General features: G+C 50.4%; 1 protein-coding gene across 6 annotated transcripts in view; it reads right to left on the bottom strand.

Moving 5' to 3' along the window:
* The window catches only part of ARHGEF11 (Rho guanine nucleotide exchange factor 11), a 94,642-nt gene that overhangs the window by 11,262 nt on the left and 60,675 nt on the right, over window positions 1-22,705 (bottom strand). For 3 of the 6 annotated variants that reach the window (XM_015248245.3, XM_072946327.1, XM_072946331.1), the window contains 20 exons: window positions 21,614-21,659; window positions 20,940-21,016; window positions 19,647-19,784; window positions 17,001-17,075; window positions 16,680-16,781; window positions 15,518-15,616; window positions 14,299-14,341; window positions 13,051-13,147; window positions 12,765-12,887; window positions 10,239-10,262; window positions 8,940-9,084; window positions 8,570-8,669; window positions 7,751-7,780; window positions 4,785-4,911; window positions 1,883-2,062; window positions 1,747-1,794; window positions 1,336-1,523; window positions 903-1,049; window positions 540-619; window positions 307-432 (listed from right to left, as the gene is read on the bottom strand). In XM_015248245.3, the coding sequence (XP_015103731.2) occupies window positions 307-432; window positions 540-619; window positions 903-1,049; window positions 1,336-1,523; window positions 1,747-1,794; window positions 1,883-2,062; window positions 4,785-4,911; window positions 7,751-7,780; window positions 8,570-8,669; window positions 8,940-9,084; window positions 10,239-10,262; window positions 12,765-12,887; window positions 13,051-13,147; window positions 14,299-14,341; window positions 15,518-15,616; window positions 16,680-16,781; window positions 17,001-17,075; window positions 19,647-19,784; window positions 20,940-21,016; window positions 21,614-21,659 (1,995 nt within the window). The remainder of the gene's footprint in view (window positions 1-306; window positions 433-539; window positions 620-902; window positions 1,050-1,335; window positions 1,524-1,746; window positions 1,795-1,882; window positions 2,063-4,784; window positions 4,912-7,750; window positions 7,781-8,569; window positions 8,670-8,939; window positions 9,085-10,238; window positions 10,263-12,764; window positions 12,888-13,050; window positions 13,148-14,298; window positions 14,342-15,517; window positions 15,617-16,679; window positions 16,782-17,000; window positions 17,076-19,646; window positions 19,785-20,939; window positions 21,017-21,613; window positions 21,660-22,705) is intronic. The other 3 variants (XM_072946328.1, XM_072946329.1, XM_072946330.1) reach the window with 3 other exon arrangements.

Here is a 22,705-nt window from a genome sequence, read left to right as displayed (position 1 = left end):
GGAAACTGAGATCCATCTAAGCACATATAGGCACTAGCAGGTGAGCGGGTCTTTTGACAGCTAGTTGCATCTTGTCTTGAGAGTGGGTATGTGTCAGTGTTTCTGAAGAGGGGGCGTGGGGGAGGATGTGGATGGTGCAGGTAGTTTCTGGGTTACCCTCTTTGGTAGAGAGGAGGGGTCAAGGTGCCTGGAGCTGGGGGCCAGGAGGGAGAGCCTGGGTGAACCGGTTAACTCTCCCCTCAGCTTTACCAAGCTGCAACCGATCTGGCTGCTCTTAGTGGCGCTGAGGGGAGGCTGAGGACACACCTGCATGAAGAGCTGGAACCGGCTCTCCTTGCGCTGCCTGGTCTTGATTAGCTCCAGGGCTATGGACTGGTAGGAGCAGAACTGCGCGGCCACCTGCTGGAGCTCCTCCCGGGCAGGGCCGTCGAACTGAGGGGCAGAACAGACAGCATATGGCTCAGGGCTCACGCCGCTGCCCAGGCCAGCTCCCCACCACCTCCTCCGCTGCCACATCCTCTGGCCCTGGGCAGCCATACCCGAGCCAGCATGAGGTCACTGATTTCTTTGATGATGGGGCCCTCCTCCCGAAGCCTCTTCATGGCTTCACACCAGGAATCTGGAGAAGGAGAAAAGACAGAAGTGCCTGGGGTTGAGCCATGCTGCCAGGCCCTTGGAGACAAGAGGAGGGATCTGACCAGGGGGAAGGGTCTGAAAGTCATTTCACCCATTGGGGAGCTGTAGTGCTGGCTTCAGGCTGAACAGCAGGCTCTCCCGCCAGAGGACTGGTGAGGGCTATCTGCTCGGGGCGCCTGGCATGTGGGCAAAACTGGAGCAGAAACCTGAAGGCTGGCTGGGGAAGGGGTCAGGAAGGGAGGATGGAAGGCAGGGTGGCTCCTCACTGTGGATCTCGATGAGCTCGGGCAGGTTGGGGAAGAGCCGAGCCAGCTCTTCCCGGGGCAGCAGGCCCTCCTTCTTCATTCGCTGGTAGAAGATCAGGTCCAGGACCCGGAGTGTGCGCAGATGGGAAGCCTCTGTCACAAACAGCTCTGAGCGGGGGTAGTGTCAAGGAGGGCAGAAAGACGTGGAGAAGATCATCAGCAAGGATCTGGAATCACTACTGTGACCCCCAAACTACTATACTTTTGGGGAACTGAGTGCTGGTTTCAGATAGCGTGTCAACTGAGGTGGCCCTTACAGGAGCTGCAACTCGGACTGGTCCCGCCCCCAGGGCCCCACCTTATTTTCTCTCTACCACCCTTTGCATCTGAGGTGCTCTCCACCTGTTCCTACACAAGGCAGAGTGCAAGTTGGGGAGGTGGAGCTGGTGCTCACCGTTAATGACCTCCTGCCGGTCAATCTCCCTCTGGCTTAGCCCAGCCACCACATCCTTGCCCACTGTATGCTGCCAGTTTTGGGCATCTGGCTCTGGCTCCAGGTCAGACAGCTGGCCCAGATCATCTTCCAGGAGGTGGGGGAGGAGGGCATCTGTGCAGAACCCCAAGTTGGGGGACTCAATGCTCCTGGGGGAAAACGGGCAGTTTGGCATCACTCAGAGGAAGAACTCAAACACGGTGTTTGTCTTCCCCTCTCCTGCCCAACCTGCTTGCCCTAGGCCCATGGGAAACCAGCAGGCCATGAAGGGGAGCTGCCCAACCAACCAGCCCCTGGAAGGTGGGGGGCTGGCAGTTGAGCATGGCTGGGACACGGATACCTAACAGAGGCACCATCTCACCCATTACTCACCTGCGGCCCATTTTGGGGGTGAAGGGAGGGGTTGGGTTCTCAAGAGACCTGTGAAGAGAATGTCAACTCTCAGCAACCCTCTGCCCCAGCCTGGTCCCGAGACATCAGTGCGCTGAGCCCCTTGAGCCCCGCTCACCTGGTGGAGAGGCTGGAGGCAGAAGACGAGGCTGACTGGTGGAGGCGGGCAGCCTCGGCGGCAGCGTCCATGTCCACATCACTGCGGGAGCGGGGTACATTCTCCGCCTTCCGGGACCGCTTCATCTCCTCCCGGCCCTTCAGGCTCTCAGAGCGGCCCAGGCGGATTTCTGAGCGCGAACTGAGGGGAAAGGGCATGAGACCTTGGGGTCTTACATCTGGCCAGCTTTTACCTGCAGCCCCATATCAAGGGTGCGTCAGCGCTGCACGCTCTCCTCCTCAAACACCAAACCCAGAGAGCCCAAACAGCCGGCGGCAGATGCTGCTCAGAGACAAGCCACTTCTGCTGCTCTGGACTCCTCCCTCTCCCTAGCCCGGCTTGACGGACAGAGCCTCTCACCTTCCTCATGACTGGTCAGGAAGGGATCCTAACAGGAGGGTGAAATCTGGGACTAACAGAATCAGACTTGTAGGGGGTCCAGATACCAATGACCCCGAGTGCCTGTCAGGAGAGCTGCGGACGCCAAACTCCAGTGACTACCGGGCCCCATTCTCCCTGACCCCGGGCTGTCTTGTGGCCAGTCCACCTTGCCCTCTGCTTTGGATCAGGTCAGCTCCAGTCCTAGACTCTGCCTGAGGTGGAGCTCTCCTTTTACAACATCTTCTAAGAGGGAAGCAGGGCGCTATGTCCACACATCACTTTAGCTTTCTCTCTGTCAGAAAATCCTATCTGCTGTTGGATTCCCAGCCCTCCAGCTGTGATGTGGATTTCTTCCATTCTTATCCTGACAGCATCCTTCCTAGGCTTCCAGTCCCCTCTTGGGAGCAGGGCAGCTTGGGAGGGTGCTTACAGGGGCCTGTTTACCGATGGGCAGGAACCTGCTCCCTGGCCTGTCGTGCTTCGCCACTGAGTGTCTGTAGGGCTCGATGAGGTGCTGACGACTGGGAGTCGCTCTTTTTTGAGTCCTGCAGTGCATCAGCACTCTGACAGCTGGCGTCTCTGACCCCTAGCTGCCCCAGGATGGTGGCTCCCCCCACCGTGGCCCTGCTGGGCTGGATCTTTGCTGACATTATTACTAATCTGCATCCTGCTCTGCCTCTAGGACCACAGAAGGCCTGGAGAGTCTGGAGGGCTCTTAATAGCACAGCAGGTTGCTGCAGCCAAGGAGCCAAATGGCTTGGTCTCCATTCATCAAGTCTCTCTGAACTGCGGGAGGATCTAAATGCAGCTCCCCCAGGGTCCTGAGGGTTTGTATGCAGGGTCAGAAACTACACTGCCAGCTGATGCCCTACTGAACTCACCCCCTAGAGTCTGCTCGCACAATTCCAACACACGCTAACTCAAAACACCTTCCCAGTGCCCATGGCATGTCACAGAGCAACAAACCTAATGCAATGAGGCTACTAGGGCCTCAGGGCTAAGCACCTTCTCTCAAGGACCCAGAAGTGAGTAACACTCTCACCAAGGAAGGAGGCTTAGAACCCACCTCTGACCAAAAATGCCTACAGTACTGCCATCTAGATTCGGGGGCCTGTTACCCTTGGTTAATTTCTCCCACAACCTCTGACCCTCCCTGCCGCTGCCGCCGTTTCTCCTAACACTGTCGGCGAGCTTATAATCATCAAATCCAAACACTTCTGCTAAGAGTAGACTTAGGATCCTAGTGAATGTCTTAGGGCAAATTTACTGAACAACTTCAAGAATACAAGTTTGCAAATGGTGTCAAATATCTTCTCCAAATGTTAATATCTTATAATTGTATGTTTGCACATCTATAGGATCATGTCTACCCCAGCAATCATATCATCTGTATATTTAATTTACCCTGTAATATTAGAACTTAACCTCCCACCCCTACACAAATCTAAACTTTATCGTCCCTAAACCTTTGTTAATTCTCACTATAGCAAAATCTTTTAATATGTATTAAGCCTATAAAGGCTTAGTATAAACAGAAAGGAGTAACCGTGCATACAGACAGGACTGTTTGACTTCTAGTTTGATAACTAGTTATTTCAGGGGTGAAATGCTTTGCCTGTTTGGGCTGCTACATACTGACTTCTGTCTGCCTTTAGTCCAGCTCAGCAGCGATCAGACGCGAGTGCACACAAGAACTACTTTTGTATACACAAGGCCACATTTAGTGTACCTCAGGTGGGACTTAAGGAATTTGCAAGGATGTTTCTGACTACAGGCAGTTTTCACTTTAAGTGCTGGCTGTAGAATTTTAGACAGGACTTGATGGCTGTCATGCCACAATCAAGAATAAGTCCAAGAGTATGTTTCAATGCCAAAGAAGGGTTCCTTTCAGAACCTGGCCAGAGATGGAGAACATGAGAGATGCGACAGCCTCAATTCCCCTTTTCCTTCTTGAAAGGAGAAGAGCAGCGTGTTTTGAATCAATGGCCTTTGTATCTCTTTGCCAGGATGGACATCAGATGCCCAGGTTATATTGTCTGCCTCTGAAGCACCCAGCAGAATCTCATCTCTAGCTCGCTTCTTCATGGGCACCGAAGACTGGCTTTAGCCTGACTTCCTTACTTCCCAGGATTTCCCTTTGGCCCTCTGTAGTCTTCTCTAGCCTTGTCCTTCAGGGTTTTCTGACTAGCTGCTTTATAACATAGTCTAGCTCATTCTTGGGGTGGGGACGTTGGAGTAGCCAGGGAGTGAATCCAAAGGAAAGCTTAAAGGCATATGGTTCTTGGACTGGAAGGTCAGGGGCTCTGCTCGCTCCTTGGCTGGCCTGATCACCTACCTTCTGAAGATACCTGGGTGGGAAGGTTGAGGGAGCCTTATAGTCTGGGGATGGGGTAAAGTAGCTGGCATCAAACCCTAGCTCCAAAGCTCCAAGCCCACGCTTCCCTCCCTGGGCAGCTGGCAGGCCCCGTCCAGCCACCGCTACCTGTCACTCTCTAGCAGGTCCTCGGGAAAGCTCCCTGTGGAGAGTCGCTGCGTCCCAGGCTCTGGGGCGTCGTACTGCTGATTGTTCTCAAAGTGCTGAATGATGTTCCTCACGTTGCCTGGTTTGACTGGAAGCAGAAAGATAATGAGAGACACTCTGCTTCCTGTTCGGGGACGACTTCTTAGGGCCCTCGCTCCCCTCTAGCCCAGAAGACAGTGATGAGCAAGCATGGATGAGAACAGCGTGGGGCTGAGGGTTGGGAGACAGGGTCGAGCCCTGGCTCCCCTACTACACAGCAGGGCACGGGCAGTCCCCCCACCTTTCTGGGTCTACTCTTCCCTCAAATGCAAAATGAGAGGGTTTGGGAGTATATTTGCTGTGGATATTTCTTCTGGCTCTCACATTCTTTATTACAATGACTCTCATGCTTGAAAATCCTGACCAGGTTTTCCCCAAGAGCCATATATACATAAAAAAAATAGCCAGGAAAACCAAAAACACATCTATCCGGAATTTGGTCATGTTGCCAAATTATACCAAGTATTTCTCAAATTTGTACTACTTTTGGAGTTCACTATTTCTGTTTTTTACTTGACTCTCCTTCCTGTTCTTTCTACCCCCACCCCGCCTCTATCATCAAAGAATCACCCTTCGTTACCAGTGATAGGGGTCTTAGAAGAAACAGAGGAGAGATGTCACTCTTTGACATTCAAATTGGAGACGCTTTTCAAAGCTAAGACAAAAGAGAACTGTTCTTGTTCAAAGAAACAGAAAGGGCAGGTTAGAGAGTAAAAAGTCACAGGTGAGGCCATGTTGAGACCCTGGAGAAGAAGGCTCAGGCCCAGGGGCTCAGTGGCTCCCATCTTCAAAGTCGATTAGCTCAGCTCTAGGTCCAGGATATCAGCACAGGAGCTGGGCTAGAGATGCTGCTCTGCCTGCGCCAACAGAGAGGGTAAGAGGGACGGGGAAGGAAGGCAAAATACCCCTGGGCACCAGGCCCTGGTCCTAACCACACTAACCAGAGATTCTAATATTAACAAACACAAACTTACAAATCTCTCTGTCTCTAAACGGGAGATTCATGAGAAAATCTCCAAGCCAGAGGAAACAGAGAAACATTTAGTTGGTTTCTTCAAGGCTCACATGTTTTTCTAAAACTGCAAATCAGGTGGCTGTGTGTATGTGTTAGAAGTAGAGGTTGTTACCATCACTCCCATTTTGGAGATCAGGGTCAGATCTACCTGTCCCAGACTGAATGTGCATCTGGGCCTTGAGGCAACTGCAGGAGCCAGGGTCACCTGTGCAGCCACGGCCCTGTGCATCCCTGGCTGGGTGATGATGCGGGAGTCTGGGAACACCCCAGGCGAAGCCTACTGTTCCCTCTGACATGGGCCACCTGGAAAATGCCCAGTTGTTCCTGGGACATAGTTACACCCTAGCTGTGACAAGAAGCAGGTGTGGCCCTGAGATTTGGTATAACTGAATAACCCAGAGGAACAGGGGGAAAAAACAGGTAGAAAGAAACACATTTTGAAAAAGAATAAAGTTTTCACCAGTAGCCATTGCTCTCCTTGAGGCTCCAATGAAACTAAATAAATAAAAGTGAATTATACACTAACAATCAAACACTTTCACTAAGAAACAGGGGCAATAGCTGATGATCCTAAATGGCAAAGCTCTCAATAATGAGGCTTTCTAGCTTTGGTGGGTGTTTGGTCTTCAGATATAGATACAGATTTGCCTGATGTCCTGGGAACTTGAGAACATCAAATCAAGTCGTGAAATTACAACAGAAAGATCCGCCTCTTGGCGGAGACTACCCAGCACCCTTATCCTGCTCTTGGGACTGGCAGTTCCACCCCGGGTGTTCCTGTGCCCTCTCGGGCTGACACAGGGCCAGCAGCCTGGGCAGGGCTGCTGCTGGCCTCACGCCTGCCTCGGGCAGGGCGGACAGGAGGAAGTATGTGTTAAGAAGTAAGGGCCTGGATTTCAAGGCCATTCTTTTATTTTTTCCGTTGTTTTATATAGATATCCCTCCAATAATTCTTTATTTTTATTGTTTAAAATATCGTAACAAGTCTAGGAATTTAACTTGAAAAAAAATTTTGAAGATTATTTTTAATTGTTACTTTATATAAAATGAATTATAGCAACAGATTAATTTCCTGATTGCATCTCACTGCTATCTCTCCCCTGGATTTATGATAGAACCTAGAAAATATTAATCACTTAATTGTACGCCTGGGGACCTCACTGATGGGAAATGAACCTGCTCAGTTCTAGGTTCTGACTTTCTTTGGGGTAGTGTGTATTAGATGTATTTACTTTTATTCATGGATTCTAGAAGATATTAGGTCCTCTAATGTACATACGTTAGGGTTGTTCTTTTCAACTGAAGCAGTGACTGTGTTGGCAAAGTTAAGAGTCAAAAGAGATGGGAGGTACTGTAGTGAAGGGCTCAAGCAAAGAAGATGAGAGAAATTAAAATACCCCAAAGAAAAATTGTTAGAGACCCATTATTTACCAAAGAAACCCCCAAATAACCTTCAAAAACGAGGATTTTTGTCATTATTTCCATTGAAAACAAAAACCTGAGGAACCTGGGCAGGACATTTCAACGTGCGAAGGTTTCCCTCATTTACAGAGAGCCTTGGGCTTTGGGAGCCTCACCCACGGAGAGGTGACAGAAGGAAAGAGAAAGGCCTTGGGCCATGGAACAGTCTCAGAGGGCCTAGAAGGCTGGCCTCTGCCGGCACCCAGCGTGAGGGTGGGAGACCCTGGGCAGGGGTGTGTGTCACAGACAGCTTTAGCAGCATGGAGGAACATGTAAGAGGAATGGAGTGAGGAAAGGGAAGGAGCCAGGACAGGAGGAGGTGAAGAAGGAGAGGGAAAAGGGCAGACAGGACTTGGGAAATGGAAACTCAATGCTAATGCAAAGAAAAACCCAAAGAAAATGGTCCTTTTACCTTCCACAGGGGACAAGGGAATATGAAATGCTAAAAGAAAACAAACAAAAACAAAAGTAAACCATGAAAAGTCAAATCAATGTTTCAAGAGTCAAAATAAAAATTACATCAAGCTGGAAAATGAAAGGTAGTGGTAAAAATCAGGGCTGATCTAGCTGAGCCCCTCCTGCCCCCCGTCCCCCAAGGCAGCAATTTCAGGAAAGGCAGCAGGCCCACCCCAAAGCCCTTCCCAGATTCCCAAGACTAATCCTGGGGTCTTGAGGTAACAACTGGGAGGGCCAGCAGCAACTTCCAAACAGATGACACACAGCTGGGAAGAGATTGGTGACAGGATCAAGGCAGGTGTGGGTTACTGATGGCATGAGGGGAGCCTCTGGGTCATAAGTCTGCCCCCTTTCCATCTAGTTCTGCTTAACAGTAACTCAAACCCTCCATCAAGGGCCCATAATTGCTCCCAACACACAGGCCCTCAGATATACAGATGAATACCAAGGACTGGGGTGAAGGGGGCATTGGCTGTCCACAGGGCAATCGTGCCAAGGCGGAAATACTCCTCTGCAAGGCTGTTTAGTATCTACGACTGGCTCTGAGTTCCTAGACCCAGGGACTGGCACAGCCTCCTTGGCTCTGAAGAATTTATCTGTACCACCTGAGCTGGCACTGAGTGTGGCAAGGGGAGATGCTTTAGCACTGAGAGGAAGCTGCAGTCTCAGAGTTTGGGCTTGTGGCTCCCAAAAGCACAGGAAGACCCTCCGCCAACATACTGGCCTGTGAAGGGGCCGAATCCCTGCCCAAGGTGGTTGTTCCTGAAATACTCACTGCTCTGGGAGGAGCTTTTGGGCTTCCCGATGTACTTGAGGATGGGGTTTCGCTTCTTGTCCTCCAAGGCATCCTTTTCTTTCTTGGAATTACTGCTCTGCTGAAACAAGAGACACTAGGGTTTGAGGAAGGTCCCTGTACCCAGCCTGGGCCACTAATCACCCTGCGATTGACCCTAAGACTGTCCCTAAACAAGTAACTGGAAAGCACACTCATGCTTGTCCCCGAAACTGGCACATTTGCTTCTGGCCTGAGACTGGAGGAAGGCAGAGCTGCTCTAGTCTGGGGATTCTCAACGACTCCACGTCCAAAGGCAGCAGGACAGCAGATAACTGCACCAAAGGATGACTTTTCAGGGAAGCTCTGTCACCTTCTTGGTCTTTGGGAAGAAGGGAAGCCACTTGTCCTTGTCAGGCGCAGACTGGGCCTTCTCGGTCGTGTTGGAAGGTCGTGGCTCTCGAAGACGGATCCCCGCATGGCTCATGTAGGTATTGAGGGCGAAGTCCATGGGGGCGCTGTAAGGGAGGAACCCAGGGCAGTCAATCAGAAAGTGTGAGTTACGTCCCTGCCAGCCGGAGGAAGGGCCAGAACTCTGCTCCACCGGGTCTCCTCACTGCCACCCAGTGGGGTGGGGAAGGGCCAGGGCATTCAGGGAGGCCAGGAATACTCAAATGGGACAGCAGGCAGAAGCCGGCGAAAACCTTGGCTGGCACGACTCCCAGGAAAAACCGTATTCTTTTCCTACAGACAGCCCTTCCTAACCAGGGCATAGTGGTCAGTGGAAGGACATGTCAGTTCCCCAAAACAGAAGCAAACAAGCCACGGCAGGCCTGGGGGACCGCTGAGGCCCACAGATAATGTCCTTAGGCACCTACGTGGGGGGTGGGGTGGCAAAGGGATGGGGAGAAATGCCAACTGGTCCGTCCCTGTAAGTACAGGTAAGCTGCGTTCGCCACCTCCCAGCCCCGGTACAGGGAGGAAGAGGAGAGGATCTGTCAGGTACCTTCCAACTGCCACAGATGAAACTGTCCAGAGCTCTGTGTTTAAAAATGTATTTGGCTCTTAATTCAGCAGAAAGATTATCCACTTTGTGGATTCAATGAAGCAAATGCTTTGGCCCTGGCTTTCCTCTCCTCTGAAACAGACTTCTAACCCCATCTTCTCTCCCTTATTAAGTGTGTGTATGCTCAAAGAATGCATACTCATCTGAACACTGGCTGCTGAGAAACAGAGATGTATATAGGCTGCAAAAAAAAAAAAATGTGCCAAGAGAGGAAACATGTAGGACCCCAGCTCCCTCTGTAGGTGCTGCTAACACAGGCTGATTCTGTCACTGCTACTTCTCTAGGTGGTTTAAGAGAAAGAAGCAGGGAGGCAGACACAGGGCTGATGTGGGTGGAGAGGAGCTCAGGAATAGGAATGCTGGGAATGCTGGCAGCTTGGTGTCTTCTCACTGAGGAGATCCATGTCCCAGGCAGTGGTTCCCAAGCATCAGGGTCTGGACCTCACGACCCCCTTTCTTTATGGTTACACAGACACTTGGGAACTAAACGTGGACAGATCATGATCCTATGACGCTGGGGACTCCCCCGTGGTGGCCAGAGATGCAAAGCCCAGCAGCTCAACCCCATTCCTGCCCACCTTGAAACCACACCACAGACTCACTCACCTCCTGTCTTCCTCGTATTTGGACCTGGAACAAAAAGAAAGAACAGATGACTCAGATTGCAAAGGCAGAGGCTCGTCTGCCGTGTGGAGACTGGGAGGAGGGTAAGTTCTCTCTCAGAAGAAGGGGGGTGGCGGGGAGGGAGGAGGGAAGAGGATGATAAAAGGTCAGACTCAGACTCTTGGTCTCAGCTCTGGAGCCAGCTTGGGGCTCAGGAGGTGAGGGCTCTCACTCCCTTGAGGCAGTCAGTTCACACAGAGAGATGATGAGGATGAGGATGATGAAGATGATGTCCTTCTAGCTAAAAGCAAGCGGAATGTGGCAAACAGAGCTTCTTGCTTGGTATCTGTTTCAGCTTCTGAAGTTATTATGGAGGACAAGGCTCCTCCTTGTGTTCACCTAGAACTCAATTAGAAGGGCTGGGCTGGGCTGACACTGAGGCAAAAGGAAAGGTGAGAGAGCAGAGATCACTCCTTGAGACCTGATTCAGAGGAACCTATTTTAAAAGAGGTAAAAGGGGTAACAGCAACTCATATTTGCGTGTTCGCTATGGGCCAAGTAGCATTCCAAGCTATTTACATGTATAATATTTACACTCAGAATAATCCATGAGTATGTACTATACCTCCATTTAACGAGGCTGAAGCTTCATTCCTTTACATAGAAGCCATTATAAGCAGTGTCTATGCTGTCAATAATAATCCTGTATAGCACTGTGGTGCCTATGATCTCAGAATAGGCTCGGTCAGGTTTTGCCTCCATCCCTGGAGTGGTTGGGGTGATTACAGCCATCTGACCACTAGGGAAACTAAGGCCCAGAAAGATTTAGGGCTTGGCTGAGAGTGGGAGGGTTGTTTTCAAAGACCGTGCCCTCCCTGTGTGACCTCGTCTAGTCTCAGTCCCAAATTGGAACTCTTATCAAATGCCAGATTCATATATGCAGCTGCCTACTCGAATCTCCAGTTTGACGTCTACAGAAGATCTCAGATTCTGACACGACTGAAACTGAGCCCCTGATTTTCTATCACAAACTGCTCCACACACAGCTGTTCCTAACTCGACTGATGGCACTTTTGTCCTTTTAGTCATTCAGGTAAAAACTATGGAGTCGTCTTTGATTCTTCTTTCTCTCACATTGTATACATCAATTTTTAGAAAATCCCCTTGTTGGCTTTATTGTCAAAAAATACCTAGAGGTGGCCTCTTTCCACAACCTCCATGGCCACTGCTCTGGTCTGAGCCCCTGCTGCATGGATTCCTGCAACTGACCTCCCTGTCTGGAACCCTCTCTTGCTCTCCCACCAGCTTCCACCACACGAGTCTGTCAAGGCTCCAATGCCTCCTCATGCGCTGAGAGAAAAAACAACAGTCAGTCACGGGCTCTGTGAGGCTGGCCCTCCTGCTCTCTGTGACGTCACCCTGCTCTGGCCCCACTGGTCTCCCACTGCTTCTCAAAGCACATTCTTACTTTGCCCTGGCTGTTCCCTCTGCCTGGGGTGCTCTTCCCTCAAGATGTTCCCAAGGATGACCACTACCCCCCTCTTTCTCAGCTGCCCAAATGTGACTTTCTCAATGAGACTCTATTTATTTAAAATTGCAACCCACTGGCTCAGGTGCTCCTGACCCTCCTCGGCCTGCTCTATTTCCCTCCCTGCCAGCACTTAGTATTTTCCAAGGAATGATAAAATTCACTCATTTATTATATACTGCTTTCTCTTCCCAAGATAACATAAGCTCCATAAGCATCGGTGTTTGCTCACTAATGTACCCAAGGAGCCTAGTACAGTGCTCAGCACCATGGGGACGCCATAAATACGTGCTGGATTGAAAAACCAGCATTAGTGGAGACTACGGAGAGCGTCAAGGCCAACTTTTGTTATTGTAGATGAGACCAAGGCAGATGAAATGGCTTGTTCAAGGTCACACAACTACTGTGTGGAGAAGCAACACTGGGGTGAAAATCTACCTCTACATCTGGAAGGGTTCCCACAAAACACAGAGTCATCCCAGGTGCCTGGGAAAATTTAGAAAAACAGGACTGGAAAAAGGCAATGCCAGCAGTTGTGCCAGAAGCTTCTCAAGAAGTTCAGTTAGGTTAGTCCTCTGATGTGATTAGTTAAAAATGGTTCAGTTTTCACCAGTCCATTCTATTTGTCTCCTGAAGGAACTGCATCCACTGGTGACACACAGCATGGCTCTCACCGTCAGCATCAGATACGATCTTAGCGGCGGGAAGGGAGAACGGTCAGGAAGAGGCTAGGCAGGGGAGGCAGAAAGCTCACAGCGTTGCTAGAGCCGGTGGTTTGTCATAACAACCAAATTACTGTCAGGAGCCCCGGGCTCTGCAACTCCCTTGAAATTCTTGCAGCCCCAGCCTGAGAAATGCAGCAGGAGGGCCAGACTCTCCCCATCTTTCGAGGAGGAGAACCAGGCAAGAAGTGGAAGGGGGGAGAGCCTGGGAAACAGACCCACAAACTATGTCAATCTGTTCAGCATGTTCAGGGGGTGGGAGTGGGACTGGAGACTTACAGGATATCTCCTAGGGCAGCCAGCTGCTTCTCGGCCACTTGGCGCTCGCGGAGAGGGTCCCCATCCAGGTCCAGCAGGTCGTTCTCACCATACAGGCTGCCCAGCCCCAGGGTGCGCTTTGTTCTGAGCCAGAGAGACACAGAGAAAGAAACAAATGTACATCAATGCTTGACAGAGTGAGGCACACGTACGTACACACATAACGTAGACATACACACCATGGGGGAAAGACAAAGGGCGAGGAGGCAGAGGGGAGACAGAGCAGGAGGGCGGGGCTCTGGGCAACCTGTAGTCGTGGATCTGCTCCTGGATCTCCGGCATGGCCGCCTCCTGAGCCTCACAGAGAACCGCGCGGATGTCCTCACCGCTCCGCAGGCGCAGGTCTGTGGTGGGAGCCGAGGGAAGTCAGAAAGGGGAGGGATGTTGGGGAGGCGGAGGTTACAACTGCTGAGCATCTCAAAGCCTCCTAGCTCCCTGTGGCCACGGGAGGGGCGGCTGGCTCCCTGCCCTCCTGTCAGTCCAAGGAAGTGGAGGAGGCCTGGATCTACCAGGTCATTCCTGAATTCAGGACTGGAATCCTGATGTCCAAGTCCAAACCACGGACAAAAACATTTTCGGGATGTTCTATGCTCCATTAAGTGAAGAAAGAGTAAGGCCCCTCTCTGGACGTGTCCAGATGCTGCCCTCGGACAGCAAATGCAAACTGAGAGGCTCATCCCCCTCCACCGCCCCAGGCCCAGCTCACAAGGCTGAAAAAGGCAAGCACTCCCCATCAGAAACTGCAAGGTGTCTCTCCTGTCCCTGCGTCTAGCTTCACTCAGCGGAGGCCAAGTCCCTGGTTGCCCCTCACTCTGCTTTGGAGCAAGCCCTGTGCCCTTCAGCTTTCCTCCCTGTCATCCGGGCCTGTGAAGCACCTCTTTTCGAAGGCAGCTTTGAATGTCTAATCTCTAGGAAGTTCCTGTGACCAGCCTCCCAGACTGACATCCTCTTGACCGCCACCCTCAGCTCTTCTTTCCACTTTCATGACTTGAGAATGAGAAGGGAGCAGAGCAGTCACCGGGCCCGCTGGGTCCCCACTGTGTATTAGGTAAGGAGCTCACACAAACAAAAGCAGAAGAACAAAAACACTCCAGAGATTCTGACTCTGCAGGTGGGGTGGAGTGAGGCTCTGGTTTCTGGATTTTTAAACCAGCAGTCTCCAAGGGATCCTGCTGGTCAACCAGACTTAGGAATCCCATCTCCTCTTTGTACAGATGAGCCAACCAAGGCCCAGAGAGGTCACACAGAATATCGGTAGAAACGAGCCCCCGTCTCCGAAGTCGTGTCTCCCGTGACAAGGGAGAGGCAGAGTCTGTCCCGCCTGGGCTTGTCCATAAGCTACAGTGAGGAGTCCTGGAGGAACTGTCCCTACTTCCCCCCATCAGAGGACGGTTGCCCAAGGCAGGGACTATGTTCTCTGTTTCCAAGAGCCTCCTGAGGGCCCCACGCAAGATGAGCACCAAGAGGAGACTAACTGACCAAGCAGCCAACTTACCAATTTCGGCCTGTAGCATCTCTGGGACCTTCACTCTCAGAGGCTGAAAGACAGAAGAGCAGGGCAGAAGTGGTGAGGACGTGGGAGGTACTGTGCAGAGGCGAGGAGGGCTCTGGAACACCGCCTCTCCCCTTTCCCCTGCAGCTACCCCAGCCTCCACTCACTGCTCTCCAACTGAATCTAGGCTGGGGATTTTGAGAATGGAATCTGAGGCTACTGGGCAAGCTGGGACTGTATTCGGAGGCTGGTGCATGCAGTTTTCCCCACTCTCATTTCAAGGACATCAGGGTGCATGGAACGGAAAGATTTCAAAAAGTGAACTGGTGCCAATTCGGCGGCAAGGGAGAAATCCCTGTGAGGCGATCTGATGGGCTTCCCCTCGCCTCGACTCCCGTGGGAAAGCTGGCCTTACGTCGCCAAGTCCTCCAGTGGGTGCCGTGCCTGGCTTTGGCTTTACGAGTACCTGACAGCTGGATCCTGGGCTGGTTCCACAACCACCGACGGCACAGCTGGTGGCTCCAGCCTCCTTACTTAAGACCCACTGAAGGGGGCAAAAGTGAAAATCCTGAGGAAAACCAATTTTTTCCCCAATCTCATGAGTCCTAGCAGCTGATTGCCAGATGAGTAAAGTCATTTTGGAATTAGTTCAGTTGATTAGATTGGAGTCTGAGATGGGAGCTGCCCTCTGCAGGCCGAGGTGCTGCTGCCAGCGGGATCCCGGATACATCCTTGGGAACCACGTCCAGAGGCAGTGTGCTAACCGGCCCCAGATTCTCTAGGGTGCCTCCCTCTGAATGCTGCCTTTGGACAGTGACAGCAAGTCAGGCTGAGCTTCAGAAATCTGGGCTCACGTCATGGCCCACGGATTTCTACTGTCTGATGCCTCTGGGCCTCCGTTTCTTTGTCCCAGGGATGGGCAAAGCAAGGAGGGCTGAAGGGAACCAGGACACTGATCCAGGGGAGAGTGGTTAGGATTTGGTGCCAAGTTCTTTCTCCAGACACATCAGAGAGAGGCAACGTGCAGTCTACCCTGCTACATGTGGAACAAAGGAGCTGTAAGAGAGATCAATCTTGAGAGAGCGCAGCTAAGTACAGAATCCAGGAATCCTCTGTAAGAATTTGTCTCCACCTGGCCTGAATGTCTTGCTTAGTTCTCCCTCTGCCTCTGAGTGGTCCAAACAATATAATAAAATCGTAATCCAATTTCTGATTGCCTTACCGCATTTTTCTCTAGGAAGATATTCCAGACGTCTTTTCCCAAGCTTCGGGAATCCTTGGGGTTTGTCTGCTGATAAACTTCTGCACACAAGTAAAAAAGCTAGGAGAGAGAAAATGGGTTAGAGCAGAGATTCTCAACCCGGAGAGGTTTTGCCCTCCGGGGGACATCCAGCAATGTCTGGAGACGTTTTTTATTGTTACATCTGCAGAGGTGCTACTGGCATCCAGTGGGTGGAGTCCAGTGATGCAGCTAAGGACCCTGTGATGCACATGACAGCCCCCACAATGAAGAATTCTATGGCTCAAAGCGTGAGTGGCGCTGAGGCTGAGAAACCTGGCTTAGAGCGTTTCAGGAACCTGTGGTAGATAATCCCCACCCCTTTGCGCATGCACCCACCCCCGCCAACACAATCACTCCCCAGCTCTGCACCGTCTCCACATCTGGCATTTTGTCTTGTACTGCTTATCTGCTGTTTTTAAAGGTTTGTGTTTTATTTCTCTTGCACTGTTCCTGGTCTTCAGGAATGCTTCTGAGACACCAGCACTTGGGACTTATACACTGGTGTTCAATGAATAGCTAATGGAAGCTGACTCTGGCTTTTAACAGTGGTATCGCCAGAAAGGAGAAATAGCAGTGCATGCTTCGGGCAAGAAGTTTATGCTCAAAAACACAACAGCAGCCTCTCTCCCTTCATCTCCCTTTCTTTCTAAGCAGCCGAGCAGAATGACAGAAACTCGTAAGCCTGCAGGCTCCGACAGTGTTGCAGGGTACCCTGACCTCCATCCCCTCACTGTCTTTCTTGTCATCACCTTCAGATTGAAGACTTTTTATCACCTTGCTCCTCTGCCAAGCTTTCTTGTAGTAACAACTCCACACAGTCAGTCTGTATCCACTTTCATTCAAAAAACCTAGAAAGACCATCTCCTCCAAGCTGACCCAGAACGATAGCTTTCTTGGCCTAGCTTTTCCTGCTCCTCCCTGAGCTATCGATGTAGTCAGCAGCAAAGCATCCCTTCCACCTAGGTTGCATCTTTTTCTCTGTTTTCTCTCTGTCCTTGAGATGCCTAAGTGCACCCATGGACCTGACCTAAGACATCCAGAGAGCAGGGATAAGGGCCGAGCACAAGCAGGCACTCAATCAAGGCAGACACTTGTGACTTACCAGGGGGCTGGGGTCTGCCTGCGAGAAGATGTACCGTAGAAAAACCCCCAGGTGAGCTGGCCGTGACTTAAGTTTCTCAAAATCCTGGAATATGATGTCGCTCTGGAAGGCAGAAGGATGGGAAGGGCTGGGGGGCACAGAGGAAGGGCACAGCAGCACTGCCTGTCCCAGCTTAGCTCCCATGCCTTCCGCCCTCCAGGGCTGCTAAGCGCGGCCCCCTCCCCCGCGCTCCCGCACAGCTGGTGCCAGTCCAACCGCTTCTAGTCTGGAGCAGCTGGTGCGACAGAGAATGATGAAAGGAGAAAATCAGGAAACCGTTACCTCGTTGTTGAAATAACCCGGGTCATAATCTTCCTCTGGGCCAATAATTAAAGGCTTTGGGCTTTGATCTACACCCTAGGGGAGAGAGTCAAGTTGTAGAGATGAGCGGTTAGAGGGTAGGGGTCCAGGCCCCTCAGTGAAGTCTGTTTAGTAACGAGTCAGCGCTAACGAGGAAAGCCACACAGGCCTGGTAGACACTGGCATCTCACTACCACCCCCAAATCTCAGAGAAGAGAAAAGATGATTTCCACTTGCAGGAAGGCAACTGCTTCTGGGTGGGGTAGGGCAGACGCAGAGCAGCCTGTCACATGACGTATGAAGATGGGAAGTGAGAGAAAGTGCTCTCTTCCTGTTTGTGAAAGATCTGAGGAGGGAGTGGCAGCCTGCAAGTAAGGACCTAGAGCTCCTGCTGGACTGCTGGGCTCCTCCCGCAGCGCCCCCACCCCAAACACACACCCTCCCAATCTAGGCCTTCCACAGTGCTCCTCGACAGTTACTGCATGCCCCTGACCCCTGCCCCTGACCTCTGCCGGAGGAAGCCTCGTAGTCCAGCTCTGCCTCCTTGAGCGAAAGGGGATGGAGCTGATCCTTCTCACACTCTGTTGTCACCACTTCCCCTGTCTGCTCAAGAATCTATGGTGGATCCCCATTTCCTGTCTGAAATCCAAACTTCTTAGCTTGGCCTTTCTCTCTATTCCCCTTATGCCATCGATTAGGCATGTTGAGAGATTTCACACTGTACAAACTTTTCAGATACTTCACTGGACAAAGCTTTCCCCTAAAGCTTCCTTGAGTTTTCAAAGCTTTTCTACCAACTACAGCTTTCACTCAATTTAATCAACCTCATTTTCAGTGATTCCCCAAAAAGGGCTGTGTTCTGGAACCTACCTAGGGCAGGCATTACTCATGAGTACTTTTTCCCAGGCCTGAGACACCCTCTTACTCCACCTTCTTCAGGGGCTTTTCCTGACAGTTCCTCCCTGACATTCCTCACTCATTTTTGTTCTTCTGGGTATTTACAGACTGTATGCTCAGAATGATCGAGTACAGAACATGGGAGACCCAGAAGGCAGCTCAGAGGTCAGAGTCCAGCACTCACTTATAAATGAAAAAAGTGAGGCCCAGAGAGACTGAATGGCATGTTCAAAGTTGCAGTCAGGCCTGATGTGCTGGATCTGTATTTCTCGAACACATCCTCAGTTATCCTCCTCTCCTCCAACACTGTAGTCCCTGAATCCCATGGGATCCAGGATCCCCATGAGGTGTTGGATGACCACTTCCGGCTCTACTTGGCTCTCTAGTGAAACCTGAAAGCACTAAGTTTTTGCTTATTTGCAGGAAGGATTTGTTTAAAAAAAATTTTTTTTACAAATATATAGTTTTTCTGATTGCAAAAGCAGAACATGCTTACCATAAAAAAACCAACAAATACTGCAGAATTACCTAACAAAGTGAGAGTTCCCTATGATGCCACCCCCAGCTGCTGACAGTTTCATGAATAGTTTAGATTTCCAACTCTGCTCTTACTAACATAGATTATTATTAAGAAACTGGAACTATACTGTATTTGCTCTTATCACTCAAAAATAGCAATTTAAATTTGACACAACAATGTAAAATGACTATCACTCAATAAAAAAAAGTAAAAAATAAATAAATAAAAAACAGCAATTTAAATAGTTTTCAGAAGTTGGAACAAATTCAGAGCAGGAAAAGGACTCCAATTACTCCACACCTGCTCCTATTTGCCACCTAAGGGAAAACCTCTCTTCAGAACACAATGTGCCCCTGACCTCACTCGGCAGCCCGACCTTGGTTCTGTAGTGCTATGAGGGGGTGGGGGGGGTGGGGGGTGTCAAAGAGCAGCCAGGACAGTGGGCAGCCCTACTTGGGGCTCAGGAAAATCAGGAAAATTAAGTTCTAGTCTGATGCTGCCATTAGCAAGCTGAGTCCCTGAACGGTCCCTTAGCCTTTCTTTGCCTCAATTTTCTCACCGAATGAAGGTTCTAATGCCTATCTCCTTTCCTGATGGTGAGAATTAAATGACATTTTTCCCTAAAGGATTTAGCACAGCAGCTGGTGCACTAGGCAATTTAACACATGTGAGATATATATGTATGTATATATTTTAATGGAGGTACTGGGGATTCAAACCGGGACCTTGTGCATGCTAAGCATGCACTTTACCATTGAGCTATACCCTCCCCCTCGAATCAGATTTTGTAGAACCTGAGGGCTCCGGGGAAGTGCCCCTGAGAGGGAAGGGAAGGCTGATTAGGAAAGGTCCCAGGTAGCCGAGCTTTTGTTTTCTATATTAGGGTGCCAAGTGATAAGGTTTTGCTTAAGAAAGGGACGAAAGAAAGAGAAGATTGAGAATTAGCATTCTGGAGGAACACTGAACAATACTGCTTCCTATTCCATACAGACATTAAAAGAAAGGTCCTTAGACATTGCCTCCCTAGGGATGTATCCACTGACTCTTCACACAGAAGCTGAGACAGCCTCACTTTCCTGCATCTGCTTCTACCATGCCCTCCCCTTACTATTTGTTCTCTGGTGGGGCCTATCTCAAACAGGACTTTAGCCTGATGATTCAAGGCCATGAAAAGAGGGAAAGGAGAACTGCAGGCTGGCCCCATCACTCACCTGGTCACTGCTGGGGAGAACTGGTGCGTCCGAGCCCTGCCGCCTGTGGTGCTGAGCCGTCCGGGCCATGATCACAGGGGAGGTTCGAGGACTGTCCAGCCCGGGGTCTGACAGTACCGAGTTCCGATTCATCAGTGACTAGAAGAACGGAGAATTCTGTGAGAAGGACACTCATCCAGAATCTCCTCGGGGCTCAGCTCATCAGCTCATAAAAATCCCGTACTTACTCTGTGCCTGGCATTACACTAAGCTCTTGGTTACGTATTACCTCATTTAGTGCTCACAACAGCCCTTTGAGGCAGACACTATTACTCCCCCCACTCCTCACACAAGGGAACTAAGACTTGGAGAGGTTACAGGACTTGCTGGAGGTCAAGCTGGTACAGTGGAACTCTGCATGCAATGCAGACAGTCTCAACCCACTGCCCGCAGCCTTCATCAGTGGGCCGCACTGCTTCCAGATGTTGAGTCTGCAGGAGGATGTCAGCTGGGGATTATTTAGGATCCTCCTCCCACTTCCTGGTTGTCTTTCCAACCTACTGATCCTTCCACATATATTCATCGTCTTTCCACGAACAGACAGAAGTAAAGAAATAGAATTTCAACTATTATTTAAACTTAGGCTTTAAACATGTTTCCAATTTATTATTCATATATGTAATTAACCTGGTTAAGTTAATATTTTCCTAACATCATTACTTCTTTCACTCACTCTTATTTTTCTACTGTAAGTTTAAATCAGCAATTAACATACGCAGACTGAAAATACCTAGAAAACAGCCTCTGAAGCCAAAGCCTGACGTTCTCTTGATCACTTCAGACAAAACAAGCTCTTCAAACTGCAGAAAGATCTGTGACAAGGAGAGCCTGCCACTTCTGATTAGGCCTGGCTCATTGTTTCACTCTAAGATGATGTTCACAGCCAGCGAGCAATGTGGTTTTGGTCCAGCCACTGTTGCAGAGGATTTTTGTCTCTGCTCCCTTATACTCAAAAAAGGCTTGCTACAGTTAATGACATGGCCTCTCTCTCCACCCTATTCTTCATGTAACAAAGTTGGCTGTGATAAAAAAGCCAGATTTGATGGTCCTGCATGTAGAATGCATTTGAAACCCCCTTTTTGGAACCCAGAGCAGAGTGACTGAAACCCTTGACTGAAACTGGAGCTATAGCAGAGTGCTGCAGATGACAGGCCAGGGGCCTTGGTGCAAGTGGTGAGCAGAGAACCTTTAGGTGTGCAGAGAAGGGACATTGGAGGTATGGCTTTAAATGGAGTCTCCCTGGCTGGCACTCACCTCGCCGAGGGAAGGAAAACGTTCTGTGCCGGAGTCCAAGCCACTGTCCCCCTCCTGGGAATCCAGAGAGAATCGACCTGAGAAGAAAACAGTTTTCACAAGGAAGCAGCTGTGGCCTGGGGGAAAGAGCCTTTATTCCGGGAACCTGTGCCTAGGGCAGGAAGCGAAGCTGCCACCTTCCTTTCTTTCCCAGTTTCCCTTTGGCTTCCTCTTTTTCACAACCCCTGAGGCCCACTATACCTGGATTTTACCCACCTGTACACCTGTGCCCAGGCCGTGTCGCCTCCTAAAATAATGTTCCAAGTTCTATCTCGCAATAAGTCCTACCCTCAGCTCACCCCAAGCCTCCTCTGGCCCATCCACTTCCTCTTAAGACGGCATTTCTTGAGCTCCTAGCTGCCTGGGCTGGCAGCCCCACTGCTGTCTGGACCACCATCATCCTAGTGTCTCCCTGGCACTTACCTCTCCAGGGCTACTGGTTATCCTCATTTCTACTGAATACATTGTATCCAATTTCCCTGTCACTAGTACTGCTTTCTCTCATTACCCTATTTCTCAGAGGCAGGGATGATACATTCCCCCCACTCCAAATCTGCCCCAAGAGGAGGGGACAATAGATAAGAAACATGGACTAGAGATGGGCCAGGGACAAAACAGGTGATGAGGGCACTCACCTTCTGATGATCTCTGGCTGGTGTCACCATATAGTGGAAGTGTGTCCTAAAAAAGAAAGGTCCAGAGGGTGGGCCCATTCTGTGAACCTCTCCCACCTACTGTTTTCCTCCAATCAGCCCTTCCCTCAGCCTCAGCAGAGAACATCTGCTGACAGTTAGTGCCCTCTTCTGCTTCATTGCCTTAAAAATGCCTGGTTAGAAGAGCCATCACTTCATTTGAACAGTTTGAGGAGAAGGGTGACCCCTAATGGTGGGAGGGGAGCTTTACCGCTAGTAAAATTCTAAAAACTTGATTTCTCACCCTGGACCTCAAAGCCTTAGTGGGACTGGACACAGAAGGACCTTCCTAACTATCAAGGGGTATGACAGACTCAGACAGGTGACTGAGGGCAGATGGGAACCTCTGCCTCTGAAGATCTCTGAGGACTGACAGGTGCTGGCCGGGGGCTGACCAGCCACTGTGGAGGGAATTATGTTGCTAGTGCCTGACTGTTTATGAAGCACTGTTTTCTGTCTCATTTAGTTTTTTAACAACTCCGAGGCAGGTATGGTACTCCCATGTTATAAATGAGGAACAGAAGCCCAGTGATCTTAAGTAACTTGCCCAAGCTACACAGCAGGTAAACCATTTTAAAGCCAGGGTTGGCGCTCAGACCTCCAGACTCCAAGCTGAGTGTTTCAGACTCACCACTCACAGAGCACATGAACACAGAGGCGGCGGTGGCAAACTTGCACTGGCCCCTTTGCTGAGGGCATCCTTTAATTCTGACAGTAACACTATCAGGCAGATCCTGCTGTATCTCCATTTCATAAATGAGGACACCAAGGCTCCCAAGGATTAAGTAACTTGCCCAAGAGACTTAAAGCTGGTGCGCACTATAGCTGGGATGTGAATCCAGATGGTCTTAAGTCCAGAACCTGAGATCCTATCAACCAAGTGATACCGAGAAGTCCTTCAGACAATAAAACAGTTTAAATTTGATTAGCCTGTGTTTCCCAGGCTTGTTTTTTTTGGTGGGGGAGGGGTGGAGGCTTAACTAATTATTTATTTATTTTAATGGAGGTACTGAGGATTGAACCCAGGACCTCGTG

The sequence above is a fragment of the Vicugna pacos genome, chromosome 21 (assembly GCF_048564905.1).
Source record: "Vicugna pacos chromosome 21, VicPac4, whole genome shotgun sequence".
Lineage (NCBI taxonomy): Eukaryota > Metazoa > Chordata > Mammalia > Artiodactyla > Camelidae > Vicugna > Vicugna pacos.
The sequence above is the reverse complement of the archived record's forward strand: the minus strand, read 5'-3'. Positions and strand labels throughout refer to the sequence as shown.